The sequence below is a fragment of the Ceratotherium simum genome, chromosome 35 (genome assembly GCF_057802395.1).
Source record: "Ceratotherium simum simum isolate JZ-2026a chromosome 35, ASM5780239v1, whole genome shotgun sequence".
NCBI classification, from domain to species: domain Eukaryota; kingdom Metazoa; phylum Chordata; class Mammalia; order Perissodactyla; family Rhinocerotidae; genus Ceratotherium; species Ceratotherium simum.
Window position 1 is genome coordinate 15186233 of NC_141934.1, and position 18971 is coordinate 15205203.

The 18971-nt window shown below is 47.0% G+C and overlaps 1 protein-coding gene across 2 annotated transcripts; it reads right to left on the reverse strand.

The window, feature by feature from the left end:
• UNC119B (unc-119 lipid binding chaperone B) lies at positions 1 to 12970 on the reverse strand. 2 transcript variants are annotated; one of them, XM_004429902.3, is made up of 5 exons: positions 12708 to 12970; positions 8873 to 8986; positions 6299 to 6410; positions 5996 to 6168; positions 1 to 4087 (listed from the first exon to the last, which is right to left on the reverse strand). In XM_004429902.3, the coding sequence occupies exons 1-5, from the start codon at positions 12949 to 12951 to the stop codon at positions 3975 to 3977; spliced, it is 756 nt and encodes a 251-aa protein (XP_004429959.1). In that variant the 5' UTR covers positions 12952 to 12970; the 3' UTR covers positions 1 to 3974. The 2 variants fall into 2 exon arrangements, with proteins under 2 accessions (XP_004429959.1, XP_087280225.1); XM_087424099.1 differs by having other exon boundaries at positions 5992 to 6168.
• Positions 12971 to 18971: the final 6001 nt, after the last annotated feature.

Consider the following 18971-nt stretch of genomic DNA (forward strand, 5'->3'; position numbering starts at 1 on the left):
TACTGTGAAAATCTTTCTTTTATTACTGTCTCTTGTGGCAAAATAACATTTTATACAAATAAGTCACCTAGTTTACTTTAGACACAAAGACAATACAAATTCCAATGGATCTTAGGTGAAGGGGAAAGAAGAGGAAGGCGAGATCAAGTCATTGATGTTTCTTATATTCTGTGAAAAACAGATTTATAGGGGAAAAAAATAGACTTTCACAACTTCAATGACTTTACATGATCCTCTGCAAAACTAGGGATTCACCTCCACCAGATCTTTCTTGCGGCTAAGATGTTCTGTAACATGGAATGTGAGTAATGCGATGATTCAACAATAGGCTCCTACCCTGGGGACAGTAGCACCCTCTGCATCAGGAATCCTCGTACACTGGCTAGAAGTCTATGCTGTGATTTTTAGAACACTAGATTGTCCCCATTCTCCAAGTATCACTGAGGTCATGGTGACAATGGCTACCAGAAGAAAGTGACTTTACAGAGAAAAAAGAGTACCCAGGGAGCCTAAGAGGAGTAGCAGTACACACTAAGGCAAGACTCATCCAATTCGTACATTAGACACAGCCTCTTAAATCTCTTCCAGAAAGGAGTTCCACTTCAACTGAAAAAATAAGTTGAAGATTCCCCAGTCACTGCCAGTTCAAGAATCTCCAGGGGCCGGCCCGGTGGCACAAGCAGTTAAGTACGCGCACTCCGCTGTGGCGGCCTGGGGTTCTCCGGTTCGGATCCCGGGCGCGCACCAACGCACCGCTGGGCAAGCCATGCTGTGGCGGCGTCCCATATAAAGTGGAGGAAGATGGGCATGGATGTTAGCCCAGGGCCAGTCTTCCTCAGCAAAAAAGAGGAGGATTGGCAGATGTTAGCTCAGGGCCAATCTTCCTCACACACAAAAAAAAGAATCTCCAGTCTATGCTCAGCCCCAACATCTCCAAATCACTGCTCTATCTGGGAATCAGATGGCCCAAAGACTGTAGGTGTCTTCAGGAAGTCCTACATACCCTTGAAAACTGGTTTCTCTGCAAATAGCTCTGAGCTAACACATAATGAGAGGACAGCCCAATAAGCCCTGAACTACTTTTAGTTTTATTTCCTAGGTTGATTCTTTAGAATATAGACTGAAATAAACCAGGATCTTCTTTGGAGAAGCTAGAAGGGCATCTTAGACCAAAGGCTTCACAGGAAAAAACAGGCTCTCCCCAAGAGATTCCAAGGCAGAGGGACGGGAGTAAGACAGGAGAGGAAGGGGTGCAGTCAGCAGGCTCCATGGCACCAGGTGGGCCTGCCAGTCTGCTAGAATGTGTCCCCTCCAGGAGCTGCCTCTCAGATGCCAGCTCTGAACAGAGGCATGGTCTCCCCCCATACAAGTAGTTTTTTTACTTCCATTGTATCACCCACAAGATAAGGGCTCTCAACAGTCCAGATTCCTTAACAACATGGCCTCCTGATTCAACTTCTGATTGGTTCAGCTCCTTTCAGAGGAAGTATGATTTCCAATTCTCTACCCAATTCAGGTACAAAAGCTTGAATTTCAAACTCACCCTGGTTAACACCCCAGAGTGGTAAATGCTTCTCAAGATTTCCTGAGTAGCTAGACACAAGAATCCCAAGCCCCAGATACAGAACACCAGACCTTCAGACACAGAATACGGCAAATCCCTGCCCTGCTGAGCACAGATGGAGCACGGAGCCTCAAAATGGTCTCCAGTGAGACTAAGGCAAGCTAATTGGGAAGAGGATACAGCACTATTCAAGCCAGAGTGCCTGCCCCCTCTGCCCTCCTGATCCTCCTCCTAGCAAAAGCTAACACTGCAGATGAGAAACCACTAGTCTACAAGACTTGGTCTGCCCTGGGACACATTTCTAAGACACATTCTATTGAGCAGAGCTCTGGGCAGCTCCAGAAAGCACATCCTAGATAATAATTAAATATCAAATAGTAGACACTCTCCCAATGGGGCTTCTGTCACAGAGAAGGGGTTATTCTGAAGCCTGATAGGAACACACAAATGTGTTAGAGGAGCCGCAATGAGAAACAAGAGGGTAAGGAGGCAATGCTGATGTCCATCCGCAGACGAGGAGGGAACGAGGGTAATGCAGCTTTCCCCAGCAGCATATGGGACAGAGCCACACTTAAGGCACCTGGATTTGTCGTTGACTCCAGTTCTGAGATTCACCCAGTCTGGTGAGGAGTAACCCATTCTGCAGGGTGCACAGTCTCTTCCCTCCCTCAGTGGCTGGATCCAGTGCCAGCACACTGGTGTAACCTAGGGCTTTCTCAGTGAGAAAGCTGCCAGCATCTGACACAACCCCGATTCTGGCCTGGCACAAAGCACTGGGCCAAGGTTCAAGGCCACTCACGCCCTAGAATCCAAACAGAGAGCAACACTGGTCAGTGAATGCACAGGGGCTTCTGCAGCAAAGTGCTGGCCCTTCTTTCCCTGGCTCCACACGGCCATCCTCCCAAGCACCCTGGGAGACAGCTCTCCTGTCACAGTTACTTGGCGCCTCACAGTGACTATTACCACATACCTGGGCCCTTCCTACTGCTCCTTTTCTATCAGTGCTAAATCCCAGCCACAGCAACGATCTTACAGAGTTTGGGCTGAGCACCTGGAGCCACCCACACAGTCAGACAACCATAGGCAGCTGAGACAGCAACAGTCCATGCAGTAAGGGCCCAAGGACAAAAGTAGCCCACAGGCTGTGCGAGCATGCTCTTTTGAGAACACATCTCTCTGACAGGCTACTGCAGCCTGTCTCACCCTTTCCAAACACCCAGCACAACTCCAACTAGCAGTTTGAAGGATGAGAATACATGTTACTTAGGTCTGCCCTGTCAGATGGTTCCAGAAACTACTGAAAATCCTCCTAAATAAGCAATCTACAAAGAGTTTCAGAGGCAAATCCCCATCAAAAGCCAATCCTCCCAGCTATGCTGTGTAGAGAAAACCAAACCCCTCCTTTAAAGGAGCTCTGGTTTGTAACCATACCCTGCTCCAGCACGAGCCAGATTAGCCCCAGGAGCCTGATTAACACTATCAGAAGTCCAACTGCACATCACATACATTGGGAACACCACTGACATTTTATGAAACTTCCCAAAAAGAAGCCTAGAAATAAAAAAAACAAAATACAATGAGGCCTGCTCTGGCCTCAAGATATACTACTGTCCCAAGAGCAAAACTGACGCATTCTATTTCAGGAGATACCCAATAGCCAGGAGCTAGGAGAATCAGAGCAAGCTCAACTTCCTTCCAAAATGAGAACAGGAAGCTACTGCTAGGCTAAAACCTTGGTGTGTCCCCAGGAGGACTGGGTGAGGATCCTGGAAGTCAGACAAATAAGCAGGCCTCTCCAGAAACTGGATCTTTCCATTTGGCAGCCTTACCCATCCCTAGTGCCTCAACTCTTGGCACCAACCCTCCGTTCCCCTCTCCTTCAAGTTTCTTTCCAGTTGGTTTAGGACTATGCACAGGGTGAGGTCAGACTGTGCTGATGACAACACCAGAAGTGAGAAGAGATGCCTGGAAGAGGCCTACCTTTCAGCTTTCCACAGCACCCAGGAACCTACAGAAGTGCTGCTAACCTGCAGGTAGGCCGACCAGAGCCTCCCTACCCGGGCACAGCTATGCCTGGAGAGACCCTGGTTAGTCAGGACAATCAGCAGGCAGCTATGACTACATGAAAATAAACTTTTTTTATCTGGATTCCAGGAGCCTTATCCTAATCTTTGACTTTATATAGTACCTCTGCAACCTAAGGGGCAAGGCAAAAAAGGGAAGAAAAAATACTGGGGAAGCAAACACAGTACTGTTGGCACCTCTCCTGGAGCACAGGGAACTGCCACCCCAGCCTTGGCTTCCTGGGCCGTGTTCCAGACGAGCGTGGACAAACAGCAGCTTCAACCACCTCCGTGTGCCAGGACCTTGGGCCGCAGCAAAGCACCTCCCTTGTCCACTCCTGCAGCAGTTACTGGCCTCCGTTATAGGCATAATCAGCCTTGTTGTGCATTATCAGCTTGTCGTCAACAAAGTAGAAGCTGTCAGAACGGGTCTCATAGGGATTTTCAATCATCAAACGAACTGCAAGTCAGGGAAAGGAAAAAAGCAAAGATTTATGTGTGAGTCTGCCCCAGGGGCTAGGTGGGAAAAAACTTAGCATCCCCCCTAAAATTCATAAACCAGCCCTTCCGGAAAACACGAGTACAGTATCCCAGAATAATGAGGTCAGAACAGCGAGAGCCAACTCTTGAGAGCTGGGGAGAAATGGAGACCACAGAGGCCCCCAAATTGAACCTGATATCCACTTCAAAAGAGGATGGAATCAACTCTCTGACATGGCCCTCCTTGGTCATCTCCAGCCTGGATGCTTAGTCAGTACCCAAGGGAAATGTGTTTACCTACCTTGTTGCAAACATGGAGCTCAGCAGCTTACTGACTCAGTGCTTTTGGTCTGTTTGTTCCCCACCTCTAGATATGCTGGGCCAAATTCAGAAAGCTGTGCCTCATGGTGCCACTTCCCACAGGCACCAAGGGACAACCAAAGGAATCCTAGGTGCGCATGAGGGCAGGGGGATAAATGGCAAGGAGCCTTCTCCAGAGATGGCTCAGGTTATTAACTCCCAAATGATCCAGCAAAAGGTCTGCACATCTTGGGATCCAGATTTAAATCTTCTATTGTTCAGGTAACTGCCCAGACTGCTTTACCCATACTGGAGAGTCAAGATAATGAAGTCACTACCTCTGATCAGTTTTGAGTTAATGATCACATGCTATTTGGAGTCCTCTAGAGGAAACGCTATTGTTCACCACAGTTCTCACAAGGTGAAAATGACTGTTTAAAATTCTTTGAACCCATCTAGGCCAAAGCTATTTGATTTCTACCCAGAATATTGACCTCTACACTCTTCGTTTACTTGGTTTCAAGAATAAAAGTTATATTGCCTTGGGCAAAAACTTCAAATGCTATACATAATCTTTACATATTTCAGCCCAGGTGTGGAGCAGGGTTCAAACCAGAATCAGATGCTGTCATAAACACCCTTTCCCACATCTCAGCAATCCTCATTTTACCTGGGAACAGCATTGCCACGTGAGTAAAGAATACCTGGTTTTCAGAATATGAAAATTTTAAGAACGTGGGATTCCAAGAAAACTAGTCAGCGTATGTAGATCCTTCCCCATAACCCAACTAAACTCCACCACTATTCATAGGATCCCACTCAAATCCTCATTGTTCTGGAGCAATTTTTCCTAATTACTAACAGGAAATGCTAACCTGGGATAGCTAGACCAAAGCAATATAAATGATAAAGGCTGTTCTTTCTCTCTAAGTCTGTCTCTTCCCTTGCCTAGCCTTCTCCCTCTGGTGCCTTCCCCATTTCTTCCTCTATACAACTACAGAATTACTCTTCCTAAGACATTGCTTCCATTATGTCACTCCTTCTACTTCAAAACCTGCAACAGCTTCCTATTTCCTGCTGGATCTATTCTAACAGTTTATCTAATCAACCTTCTACTTGCAGAGAATGAGAAAGAGGAGGTCCTCAGACCTATGATTCTATTTAGCCCGCAATTTCATACCCGGCTCTGATTAAGGAAAAGTGAAGGGCTAACGAAGAGTGCCAATGACTAGAACACGGTGGAAAACCATGACTAACAGTGGCGAGGCGAGGCACTTTATCCAACTGGAGTCCCAAGGATTGTCATGGGCCTCCTCTTATCTCCCTCAATCACTCCCTTTCCCATAGCAAGCAACTAAAAAGGATGGCTTGTATTATTAAAACCTTTGATGCTCCTATACAGACTCAGAGTTTGAAACATTAGGCAGGAGCAATAGGAAATGAGAAGCCTGAGGTCAAATGACTAGCTATGTGTCATGTCACTGTTTCCTTCCTCTGCAAAATAAGGAAGTTGGACCAGATGGATTTCAAGATTTGTTCTTTCTAGCCCTAACAATCTAGAATGCTATCAAAGTCAGGAGATACCTACTGACATCCTCAGAAAGCTGGGGAAATTCATAGATATGTTCACAGGTGTTCCTACTGCTGGGGATACAGAAGCCGAAATCGAAGTCAAAGTTTTTCAGCAAGCGTTCCCGGAAATAGTGCCGTTCGATCATCCGGAAGTTTGACACAGGTTTGTCTCCCACTGTGAACTCCACTCTGCAAAATAAATCTCTGTGAGCCTGACTTTGCCTCTGCCCTCCTGGAAAGCCAACCCAAAACCCAACCAAGAACATTCTTCTCTGTGAATAAGCAGAATGTTCTCCCCACAGGAAATACTGGTACTCACGTGGCCCCAACTGTCCGGAGGCGAAGAAATGCTGGTGTGAACTGATAGCGGACGAAACGTCCTGCACTGAAATCCACATCTCCACCTTCCTCCTCCTCCTCCTCCTCTTGGTCTGAAAGAGCACACAGAATCCTGGGTGCACCATCTCGGCACCACCCATCCAAACAACACAACCAATTAACAGTACTAACACCAACAGTAGGATGGCCGATATTGACTGTGCACTTGCTATATGCCAGGTCCTGTGCTCAACACGTCACAGAATCCTCACAACAACTCTGTGTTATTATTGTCTTCATTTTATAGATCAGGAAGCTCAAGTTCAGAGAGGTTAAGTAATATGTCCAAAATCCTCCAAATAGTAAATGGAGGGAGCAGGGATTTGAATCCAGGTCCATGTGACTCAAGGCCTGTTCTTAAACACTAAGCTATTTGCCTTTTGTATAATTTGGGGGCTTGGGCTGTATCCTAAGGGTGAAGCCTGAAGCATAAGCTGGGTACTAGGCCCCTGACGTGGTCTATATTATACAGACTAGCTCTGCTGTTGACCAAGTTGATGTGCTAGTCACTAACCAAAAGAATGAGATTTTAAAAGTTGAAGCTAGTCAAAAGGCACCTTTGAAGAACGCAAAAAATTCTGACAGGCAGCAAAGACAAACCCCTAGAAATAATTTTGTTATTTAAATGGAAGACACTGACCTACAGCTCTGGGGTACTGTACTTCCTTGGATTAATGCCTATTCCAGGCCATATCAGGCCCAACCGTCTGACCACCTGGCAAAGGGTCAAGCAGATGGGCAATGAACCAACGTGTGAGACCTGAATAAGCATCCACAAGGTTAATGATGGTCTCTGGTCTAGGCCATTCCTGAGCCCAGGAGATGAAAGATTTGTAAAACGAATCAGAGAACCATTCTAATGTGAACAAGGAGTTAGTTCCCTCTAGTAGCCATTCAGTGTTCAGCAAAGACGTTTTCTTCAGGTCTAGGCTGAACGTGGGTGCAACATAAGTCTTTTTCAGCGTCAAACATCTATGCCTGTGACAAGCCCAAGAACACTGGGCAATCAGATTGCGTAGAGACTCTAGAGCACTGGCTGCAACAACATGATTCAAAGAGAGACAGAACAAATCTTCTCAGGGATTCGAACTCATCAGAACAAGTGCTGCAGGAAGGGACTGATTCAGTGTGAGCATACTTTAAGTGAATCAAGATCCATAAAGACTGAAGAAACTGAAAATCAAGGTATTTTTATAGAATCTGCAGCTGACCTTCTTAAGACAGTTCAGTTTTGTACTGAAAAGACTACTCCGGGCCCAGGCTAATCCAAATCCACACACCTGAAGTAGCCCTGGGGTCCTCAAAACATCCTAAGTACTGGGACATGTACTTAGGGATGTGAACACCAGAGACCCAGGAAGCTAGCTGGCCCTGATCCTCCAAATACAAGCTAAGTACCCACAAGCTTGAGCCTTTAGGCACCTTGGTCAGTACTAGGTTATTGTAGCATTAAGAATACTGGGTGGGGTGAGGAGACGAGGGCTTTAGCCTTGGTTGTGCAATTAACCTGAGCTGAGACTTTCTCAGGAAAGTCTTTCAACTTACTTGGGATACTAATAACTGCTCTTTAATACTAATTAAATACTCTTTAAATTTAATTTATATATATATATAATTATATATATATATAAATTTAATTTAATTTATTAAAAAATTTAATACTCTTTAAATACTAATTTACATGTTCTTTCTGAGTAGCATATCAGATGAGAAAAGCTTTGCAAAAAGAGTTATTATTACAGACCACGGCTGACACTCTGTGCTGGTATTCTAATAACTAACTCCAGGGGGTGCTAAATCTCCAGTGATGTGCTCCAAAGACTTATGTGTGGTCCCCTAGCCAGAAATGAATCACGCTGGAACTGCATCACAAGCACAGGAAGTGTCTATTCAAAGCTAATTTAAGGAATCCCAAGGAGATGAGTTCATAGGTCTGGACTTTCTGTTCATCCAGAAAATGGTTCAGACTAAAATCCAAACCAGGATCTACTGGGAAATATGAGACACTATTTAAAAGAAAGTGTGTGAGGAAACAGGTGAAACTGCCTCATGGTCTAGACTGGAATGCTCAGTATCACCCTTCTAGAGTGTCCCCAGGACTCAAGGCTCAGGTGAGCTTTCCTCATTAGAGTTTAATTTCAAGGATTCCTTTCCTAATTGGAGGCAATATGATAAGATGAAAGAGCACAGGACCTTAGGAAAGTCACTTGGAAATTCTGGGCCTCAGCTTCCTTATCTGTAAAATGGGGATAACTCCTCACAGAGGTGTGAGGACTACATGAGCTGATGTAAACAGAAAGACATGGAACACAGTGACCAGCACAGAGTAGACACTCAACAAACACCAGCCTCTCAACACAGCTTCAAAGCAGGCTGCCAGCCAGGCTTCCCGAAGAGGTCAAGGAAGCAGGACATGCTGGAGTCCATGACACAGGATGCAATGGCACACAAAAATCCAAGCTTCAAAGACCTTTTGCTCTAACTGTCAAGCAACCACTACAATATTAAGACCTACCTGAAACACAAGGTTTGGCAATCTCAAAAAGCACTGTCCCTGTCTCCAAATCTCTAATTTTGAAGCGAGTGAAATCAATACTGTAGACGTTGTCTTCAGGTTTACATAAATAATCTGAAAATGAGATAGAGACTAATGCCGTTAAATAATCCTCCAAGTGCCCAGGCCAACAGACAGAAAGAAACTCAGCTTTCAGACCAAGCTGAATCCTGAAAGCTGTGAGTGAACTTGCGAGCAAATCCTCCCCCAGTTGCACCGCAGCTGAGGCCACAGCCCCAGCCTGTGAGACAGTGTGAGGCAGAGGCACCGAGCTGAGCCGTCCTCAATTGCTGGCTCACACAAATTGTGAGACATTAAATATTTACAGTTTTAAAATGCAAAGATTTTGAGCAGTGTAGTCAGAGAGGAAAAGTTAACTAACATAGCCTACTAGGCTGCAGGACCTGGCCCTACCATCCACCTCTGTCTCCTGTTCTCTCCTCCCAGGCTCCCTCCAGGTGCACTGGCCACCTTTCTAACCTCCTCTGGCTAAACTCACTTCTGCCTGCGAGACTCTGCAGCAGTGGTGCCTTCTCCCTGACACATTGCTCCCAGACTTGTGCAGGGCTGGCTCCCTCTTGTCATTCTGGTTCCAGCAAACGTCACCCCAGTGAGGCCTTTCAGACTTTCCTACCCAGTGACCCCCAGCCCTCCCTCACAGCCCCCTGCTTTGTTTCACTCCAGCACTTGCTCTCTTCTTTCTCAGGTCTTTGCTGTCATGCTTTTGTCCATCTCCCCTCCAGACCATGAGCTCTTGGCAGGCAGGACCACTCAGTCGTTTTCAGCCCTGCACTGAGGCCCACCAGGGCATCTGGCATAGGATGAGTCCTCGGTGCATAACTGATGAACGAATAAATGGGAAGATCTTGTACCCGTCCTCCTGCTTTTGACCAACTCTGACTGTGGAGATAAATGCTAGTAATAGGAGGTGCAAGTTGTTTAGGGCAGAGAGACAGCCAGAAAGATCTTGGGTCTCTGCTGCTCCAGTAGCTCAAGCAAAGCGCAGCAGGTACTGTGTAATTTTAAGGTGTATAGCACGATTTGATATGCATATAGTGCATAAACATCGCCGCAATAAGTTTAGTTAACATTCATCGCCAAAAAACAAGTTCTTTTTCTTGGTATGAGAAGTTTTAGGATTTACTCTCTCAGCAACGTGCAAATCTATACCACACAGTAACTGTTAACTGACAGCGCTGTATGTCAATTATATCTCAATAAAACTGAAACAAAACAAAAATAACCCTCCAAAACTAACATTTATTAAGTTTTGAGGCAAACTCAAGTTTTTTTCTTACACAATTCACTTAAAATACACCCAAAAATCTCCTCTTATGTTATAAGCAAAAGTTGTATGGGGAGAATTAGGGGATCCAAGAAAGAAAAGAGTATGGACTTGGTTTGGATGAAAGATTATCCAACACTTTTAGAAACAGAGATAGTAAAAGGGGATTTCTTTGGAAACACTTCAAAAATGGCCTACAAACCTTTCATCATCAACTTTAGATCATGTCTAAAGATATCACAAGACAGAATTTTTGTAGAAATCCATTTTGAAACATTTATCCTGATCTAATGGCTAATATAGTGCTTGTTTGTTTTGTTGTATCACAAAGCAGAGATCAGCAAACTTCTTCCGTAAAGGGCCAGACATAAACAATTTAGGCTTTGTGGCCACGCAGCCTCTCACAACTACTCAACTCTGTCACTGTAGTGTGAAAGCAGCCACACACAACAAATGAATGAGCGTGGCTGTATTCCAATAAACAATTTATAGACACTGAAATATGTATATAACCATGTGTCACAAGATATTATTTTTTTCAACCACTTAAAAATGTAAAAACCATTCTTAGCTTGTGGGCTGTACAAAATTGGGCGGTGGGCCATACCCACACAGGTGGCAGGACAGATTTGCTGGTGAAGGCATTAGGCCAAAGTGAAGTAGAACCTACAACAACCCGAACAGCTAATCATAATAGTACTGATCACAGAAAATTTCACTGGTTTCTTCTACCCTGACTCCTGACAGCATCTTCTCCACAACTCATTTTGGCGCTTTATCTTATCCTGCCTGCTTGTGTTAGTTGTTTCATATTTCACAAGCTGTCTCTCCAGTAAGCTGGCAAACTTGAGAGCTACTAATTATTCCGTAACTCCCCAAAGACTGAGATCGATTCTGCATCTTTAGAAAGTACTCAATAAATAACTTGCTGAATGGGACAGACTTTTAGAAGAGTAACAAAATCCAGAGACCACCAAGCTCTGACCTGTGGCTTTCTCCAGTGAGCTGCTGAGGTGGGCTTGAGCAACAGCACCAATCCCAAGCTCCTACACAGGACCTGAGTGCCCACTGGGAATGCTGCTTAGGGCCAGCTATCAGAATAGCCTAATTCCCCCTCAATATCAGGAGAAAGCATGAGGTTAGAAAGATCAGGTGATGAGCATTTCTGTACCTTCAGAGTCCCAAATGAAAACCGGGTCGGAACAGAAGCAGCTTTTTCACAATGTCTCAATGAAATTGAAGAGCAAGACCTTCTAAATCTATACTCAGGCATGCAAAGGACAGTCCCAACCCAAACAGTGATGGCAAATGGGGACATGGAGATATCCAGAATCAAACTAGAACTATTTTTGGAGATGGGAATTTCATCTCATACAGGCTGGACCAAGGCCCACCCCCCCAAACTCCCATCCCCAAATCACTGGCGCTGCCCCCAGCTCCTGAGGTACACCTGAGCAGCCCCAGGATGACTACTAAAGCAGTTCAGCAGATACCACTATGGCAGCCTCAGATCCATTAAGCGAGTGCTGGTGCTGCAGGGTTACAAGTCTGGAGGGCAGCGGGATGCACAGGCAAGCAGGGTCTAAGCAGGCGACTGTAAACTCTTGAGGGGAAACAGCAGCAAGAGAAAGAGCAGGGCATCAAGTCAGGGCTAGGCTGGGAAGAGAACAGAAGAAGCGGGGAGAACCAGGACAGGGGGTGGGCAATGTATTTCTTCCCACCCTTCCTTCTATCAATAAAAAGGTGCAGGATGGTTGCATTTTATGCAAGAAACGCACTTCTGAAACCCTGACATAATTCTTAATTTACTAGAACAAGTGTCAAAAGGAGGATTCACATTTTGGATTTTGTACATAAACTGAAACTTTATTAACATATATTTTTTTATGTGGCACAGTTTTAAGTTTGCATGAAATGCCACAGCAATGTGTTTGAGGAAGGAAGAACCCCCTGCACACAAAGGGGCGACGCTTGGTACCAAAAAGGGTAGAGGGCCAAGGCAGGGTGGACAGGGGGCGGGGCTGTCAGGGGCCGGGGTGGAGGGAAACGCAGAGAAAGCAGGTAGGGGTCTAGGCTGGCAGAGGCTGCAGAAGCTGGGGGCAGGCAGGTTGAGGGGGCCTGGCTGAGCAGGAACTTCACTGAGAGCTGGGGGACTTCCAGGCTGAGTGGGCCACGGCCTGGGCAGGCTCAGGAGGATCGGGTTAACCTGAAGGGGGCGCCCGACCCAAGCCGGTCCAGCTGAGGAGGGGAAGGGCCCGGCCCGAAGGCCCAGCTGGGGCGACCGAGGAGCAGCCTGGCGCGGCGGGCCTCGGGGAACGCAGTCAAGCTCCAGGGACCCCTTCCCCAGCATGTCTAGCGAGGGGGTCCGCAGTCCCAGCCCGGCGGGGCAGTGGGCAGCGCGGCCTGGCCGGCCGGGGGCCTGGGTGGATCCCTGGGCCGGTGGAGCGGCCGGCTCCGCCGAAGGCTACGGGGGCCGGCGCGAGGGGAGGGCGCGGCCGGCCCGGCACTCACTCTCGGTGACCCGGCTGAGGCGCAGGACGTGCTCGGGCCGGATGGCCTCCAGAGCCAGCAGCTCCTGCTCCGTGACCGCCGCCCCGAGGCCGGCGTCGGCCGCGTGGTGAGGCGCCTGCCGCCGCGCCTTGAGCCGGTTCAGGACGCCGCCGCCCGCCTTCTTCTTCTCCTCCTTGCCAGCCACCAGCCCCCCGGGGCCCGCCGCCGAGCCCGCGGCCGCAGCCTTGGAGTTCGACCCGCTCATCGCTCCGCCGCCAAGATGGCCGCCGCCTCCGCAGCGCCGTAACTATGGAGAGCGGGGGCGGGGCCGGCGGCACCTGGGGGGCGGGGCCTGCGGACGGCCGCGCAGCGGCCCGCCAGGTGGTGAGCCCGGCGGTGCCTGGGGCCTTGGTACTCCCAGACTCTCCGTCAGGCCCCAAGGTCACCTCAAATGTTTTAAAAATATTTCGTATGGTCAAATGACTTTCTGTCATATAAACTGTGGACAAGGCATCTGGAGAAAATGTTTTTTAATCTGTAGCATAGAAGGTAAGTTAAAACAGTGCTTGCTATGCAAAGGCAGCTTTCCACTTAGATTTCCATTCCTAAACCCTACTCTGCCAGCTTTGGGCTAGACACTGGGCTACACTACAGGGGATATAAGAATATGAATGAGGGCAGGGATTGGGTCTGCCTCATTCACCATTGTATTGGGGCAGTCTAGCTAATGCCTGACACATGGTAGGCACTCAATAATGACTGACTGAATGAATGAGTGAAGGAAAGTCCCACTGTGGAGGAGCTCCCACTTTGTTGGGGAAGATTGTGAAGTACACAATTCACTATGTGTCCCTTCCTCTTGACCAGCCCAGTATGAATGAACTAGAAGACAAACCAGACTGCTGACTGCTCTGACAGAGGTACAGCAAAGGTACTACCAGAGTACACGAGTGGTCTGGGGGATCCAGGAGAGGCTTCACAGGGGTGACATCTGCACTGAACCTTGGAAGTTAACCATGATTTCGCCAGTTGGAGGAGAGAGGCAGGGAGGTAAGGCTGCCTTCTTACACCCCAAGTGGCTCCTACTCTAGGGATTCTGGATCCATACTCTTCTGTGTTGGAGGCCCCAGCCTGACTGATGGGAAGTGTGTCTGCTAGGTCTGATGTCACCTCTCAGCCAGACTTAGGCTAGAGTGAAACTCCACCCCTCTCCCCATGGTCAGCCTCAAGACTTGATTTATGCCAGGCCTTGGTGGGTCCCTCTCACCTGATGTGAGGGGCTGATAGGCCTAGCCTGGTTCCTGGACAAAATTCAAACCTGACCCCACCCTAGCTGCCCAGCCTGGTGGAAGAGTATGTGGCCAAGCTCATATCTAAATGCTGTCCTGGGGCCGGCCCCATGGCTTAGCGGTTAAGTGCACGCGCTCCGCTGCTGGCGGCCCGGGTTCGGATCCCGGGCACGCACTGACGCACCGCTTCTCCGGCCATGCTGAGGCCGCGTCCCACATACAGCAACTAGAAGGCTGTGCAACTACGACATACAACTATCTACTGGTGCTTTGGGGGAAAATAAATAAAAATTAAAAAAAAAAAAAATAAATAAATGCTGTCCTGTCTTTGAGAGATTACCACCAGGTGGCACTTAGCAAACTGTTCAGGGAAACTTTAATGGATGTGTACAAAGAATTAAAGTCTTTCCCTTTGCAAACAACTCTTTTTAAACCACTCAGCAGTGAGTAGTTACTGAAGAATTTCCAGAACTTTTAATATGCTACTTGATGGTGAATCGCCAAGAGGGGGGCTTAGCATGCAACCATTTCCCACACTCACTTGCCCTTTGAACCTTTGTTCTCAGAGTACCAGGACTAGAGTTACCTGGACGCCAGCTTTTGTCTTTCTAGGGATGACAACAAACGTATTAACCCTTTTACCTGCAATTCCACGGCCAGGAATTTAGCCTACGTGTATGCACAAAGATGTTTACTGGAAGACCATTTGTAACACTGAAAATTTACAATAAATTACAGTTGCATCCACTCATGTTATACAGCTGTTAAAAAGAATGAGATCCATCTATACGGACTAGTATGGGGAGATCTCAAAGATATATAAGTGGGGGAAAAAAACAAGGCCCAGAATCCCATTCTTTAAGATAAAAAGTATATGAATATATAAGTGTGTATTTGTAACTGCAAAGGAAGAGGTCTAGATATACAGTAAATTGTTAACCTTGGTTCCCTCTGGGGAGGAGGGTATTGTAAGGCACTAAAGGGGGATATATTCACTTTTGACCCTATTTAGAGCTACTTCTGTACTATTTTATCACAACAAGCATATGACCATGGCCTGTTTGTATACTTGTTTAAAGAAAATATCTCAGGATCTGTGTCTGCAAGGCAGACTCTAAGCCAAAGTAGTCTTATTTTCTCTTAAAATTTAAAAGCAACCTCGGGCCGGCCCCGTGGCTTAGCGGTTAAGTGCGCGCGCTCCGCTGCTGGCGGCCCGGGTTTGGATCCCAGGTGCGCACCGACACACAGCTTCTCCGGCCATGCTGAGGCGGCGTCCCACATACAGCAACTAGAAGGATGTGCAACTGTGACGTACAACTATCTACTGGGGCTTTGGGGGAAAAATAAATAAATAAAATTATTAAAAGCAACCTCAAACTTGATCACTATTTTCGCTTCAAGAAAAAATACTGTCATGTAAGGAAATTGGAGCTTGTACTTTCTCTGGTCACTACCTATGAATTGTGGTTAAAAGGAAAAGACTATATCTTTAGGAGAATAGAAAACACACAAAAGAGAATAAAAAATATATACATATTCCTTTTTAAAAAAGAGTAGGAGGGGCTGGCCCAGTGGCGCAAGCAGTTAAGTGCGTGTGCTCTGCTTTGGTGGCCCGGGGTTCACAGGTTCAGATCCCGGGCGCGCACCGATGCACCGCTTGTCAAGCCATGCTGTGGCGGCGTCCCACATAACGTAGAGGAAGATGGGCATACATGTTAGCCCAGGGCCAATCTTCCTCAGCAAAAAAGAGGAGGATTGGGATCCGATGTTAGCTCAGGGCTGCTCTTCCTCACACACACACAAAAAAAAAAGTAGGAAAAATTAGGGCTGTAACCTCTAATCTGCCTCTGCCTCTCCTCACCAAATCTTCCAAAGTTATGTCAAAAGGCCTTTTTAAAAAACATTTTTTTAAAGTACATATACTAACACACAGTTTGGAGGGAAAAGGAAAACAGATTTACTGCATTAAATAGCAACCCCAAGGTTTCCCTGGGCTAGACACAGGAAGACTGGAGTAGAAAGGCTGGCCTCCCTTTCACCCCAGCTTGGTAGTCTATGAGTTCCTCTCCTTCAGCTGGATGTTTTCCTCGTAAGAAGTGTGACAGCGGCTGTTTTCCAGGGCAGTCCCAGAGTAGCCTCAAATCAGGCCAGGCAGGTGGAGCCCAGAGCTGATGCAGCCAAGGTAAGCAAGACATCAGAGGGCTTTTTTTCTGCTGAGACTGCGAAGTTCAGTCCTCCTTCCTGCTGCCTCCCTAAAGGTGGCATGCATCGAATCCATGAGTCGTGGCTGCGGCTGCAGGCATGCCTTGTAGTCTGGGACTGAGAGCTAGTAATTTTCGTCGTACCCAAGTCGCTTCTCTCCCTGGCTGAGGGCTGTTTTTAAAAAGCATTAATTTATTATTTATATCCCACCTGTTCCCAAAAAGGATTTCTGGCATACTCCAGAGTCATGTAGCACAGATTGGAGTGAAAATTCATGTAGCCTTGTTGAAGGCAGTACTTTCAAAATTTTAAATGCATATACTGTTTGATACAGTAATTCCATAATGGAATTCTAAAGAAAAACTTGCACATGTGCACAATAAATATATGTAAACATAAGTATGTGTACATATACAAAAATACATGTAAAAGAAAAACACCAAACTGTCACCTGTATTATCCTCTAGGGATTAGAGGAATGGGAATAAGAATGATGAGTTTTCACATTTTGCACCTCATATAATTTTTAAAAAATATATTAATGCATTTCTTTTTTTTTTTTTTAAAGATTTTATTTATTCATTTTTTTTCCCCCCAAAGCCCCAGTAGATAGTTGTATGTCATAGGTTCACATCCTTCTAGTTGCTGTACGTGGGACTCGGCCTCGGGTTGGACGGAGAAGTGGTGCCTTGGGGCGTGCCCGGGATCCGAACCCCGGCCTCCAGCATCAGAGCGCGCACACTTAACCGCTAAGCCACGGAGCCGGCCCTATTAATGCATTTCTTGTATCACTAAGTCTTAAACGGTTACTTTCTTTTGCAGAGAAAGAATAATGTAATAAACCTCCATGTAACCATCACTCAGCTTCATCAGTTATCTACATTCAAAAGGTTGCTTTTTTTTTTTGTGAGGAAGATCAGCCCTGAGCTAAAAACCGATGCCAATCCTTTTTTTTTGATTAATTATTTTTTCCCCCAAAGCCCCAATAGATAGTTGTATGGCATAGCTGCACATCCCTCTAGCTGCTGTACGTGGGACGTGGCCTCAGCATGGCCGGAGAAGCGGTGCCTCGGTGTGCGCCCGGGATCCGAACCCAGGCTGCCAGCAGCGGAGCGCGCGCACTTAACCAAAAAAGCCACGGGGCCGGCCCTAGTCACACATCTTTCCTAGGGTTGTTGTGAAAAACAGCAAAAAAAAAAAGGCAGTATTCTAGTGCCATGAGTGTCTCATGAATGGTCCCTATGGCAATATATTTAAGTGGCCTCTTTCTTCAGGACCCCTCTGCTGAGGACAGGCACACTAGACGGGGAGAAGCCATGGAGCTGGACGAAGAGTGCAGTGACTGAAAAGAACTCTCAAGTCAGAGCTGACAGGAAACGAGCTGGGGACCAGGCCTTGAGGAAGCAACAGATGGATTCAAGTGGAGGCAGTGAGGAAACCCCCGGAGAGCAAGTCTTAGTATAAGGCCCAAGCCAAAAAGCAGGTGGGGTTATTTTTTTACTAATATAAATGGTTAGCAACAAACAAAACTAAGACCCCTTAGGCCAGAGTACCGCAGTAAGGTGCCTACCATGTCAGGTGGCTAGCGAGCAGAGGCAAGTCACTCCGGAACCTCCCTGCTCCACCTCCTTTCTGCCTTGACCCCTCACCACTGCTATAGCAACAAGCTTTCCAGTAAATGCTGGAAAACTCATCTCTCTTCCTCTATGGAGGATGGAGGGGGGCAGGGTACTAAATATGGAGAAAGGTCCGACACACCGGCTCCAGCCAACCGGGAGCCTGATTTCCTTAGCGAGATTAGGATCTGGACCCAAGGAATGGTTTAACCCACCCCCCCCCCCTTACCCCCGGCACTTGGCCCAAGATCTTCTGTCAGACAGTTTCCCTCCCTGCAACTCCCTAGAGCAGGGCTTCTTCAGGTCTCTTCCCCATTTGGCAGCTCATGTAAAGCTACTTGAAATAGTAACAGCTAAGTCTGAATTAGTAACGAACTCCAGCTATGGGTGGGCTCAAGCTAAGAAAGAGGCTCTGTGGGCCTCCTGGCTTATTTGGGCGCTGAGAACAGACTCTATCAACACTGGCCTCATTCTTGGAGCTGAGCACTGAATTCTGCCCTTCAAGGGATAACTGAGGGAGGTAGGCCAAACTCTTTTCTCCCTCTCCAGAAACCAGCAGCCTCCATTCCTGCTTGGAGAAATGCAGCAGGTAGGCTCTGGCGCCATGTCACATAGCATCATGGGGAAATGGAAGCAGTAGAGAGTAATGATGAAGAGTAAGAGTCCTGTTGTAAAATCCCAGCTCTGCCTTGTGCGGGCTGTATGGCGTTGAGCAAGTCACTTTACCTCTTAAAAGCTAATACCAACTGGTTTGTTGAAGACCAAACAGAGATAACATCAGTAAAAGTGCTTGGCATTGTGCCTAGCCCATTTCAAGGGCATCTATAATTATTCTTCTTAGTCTTAGAAAGAACATGGGTTTTGCAGGCAGATAGATTGGGTTTGAATCCTGGCTTGACCATTTACTGACTAGCTTGGGGTTAATTACTGAAGTTTTTTGAGTTTCATGTTCTTCAGCTGTAAAATGTGGCAAGTAAATTAAATCCTTCCTGCTCTTTCTGCCCCTTCCCAATGTATACTCCACACTGACAACATACCAGAAAAGGAGAAAGCAGAGAAAACTGTCCCATGGCTTACTCTGTCCACAGGCTCTCATGGAGGCTGAGGAAAGGATGAGAGGCGAGGCAGCTACAGGCTTGGTATGCCTTGGGAGTGAGACAGACAGTCACGGCCTGGTG

Bases quoted from the DNA above. Each gene is read 5' to 3' on its own strand.
- UNC119B (XM_004429902.3), bottom strand. From the start codon at position 12,951: ATGAGCGGGTCGAACTCCAAGGCTGCGGCCGCGGGCTCGGCGGCGGGC. The intron at 6,411-8,872 runs GTAGGTCTTAAT...GTGCTCTTTCAG, and splicing joins TGCCAAACCTTGTGTTTCAG to ACCAAGAGGAGGAGGAGGAG. The intron at 4,088-5,995 runs GTAGGTATCTCC...CCTGACTTGCAG, and splicing joins CCAGCTTTCTGAGGATGTCA to TTCGTTTGATGATTGAAAAT.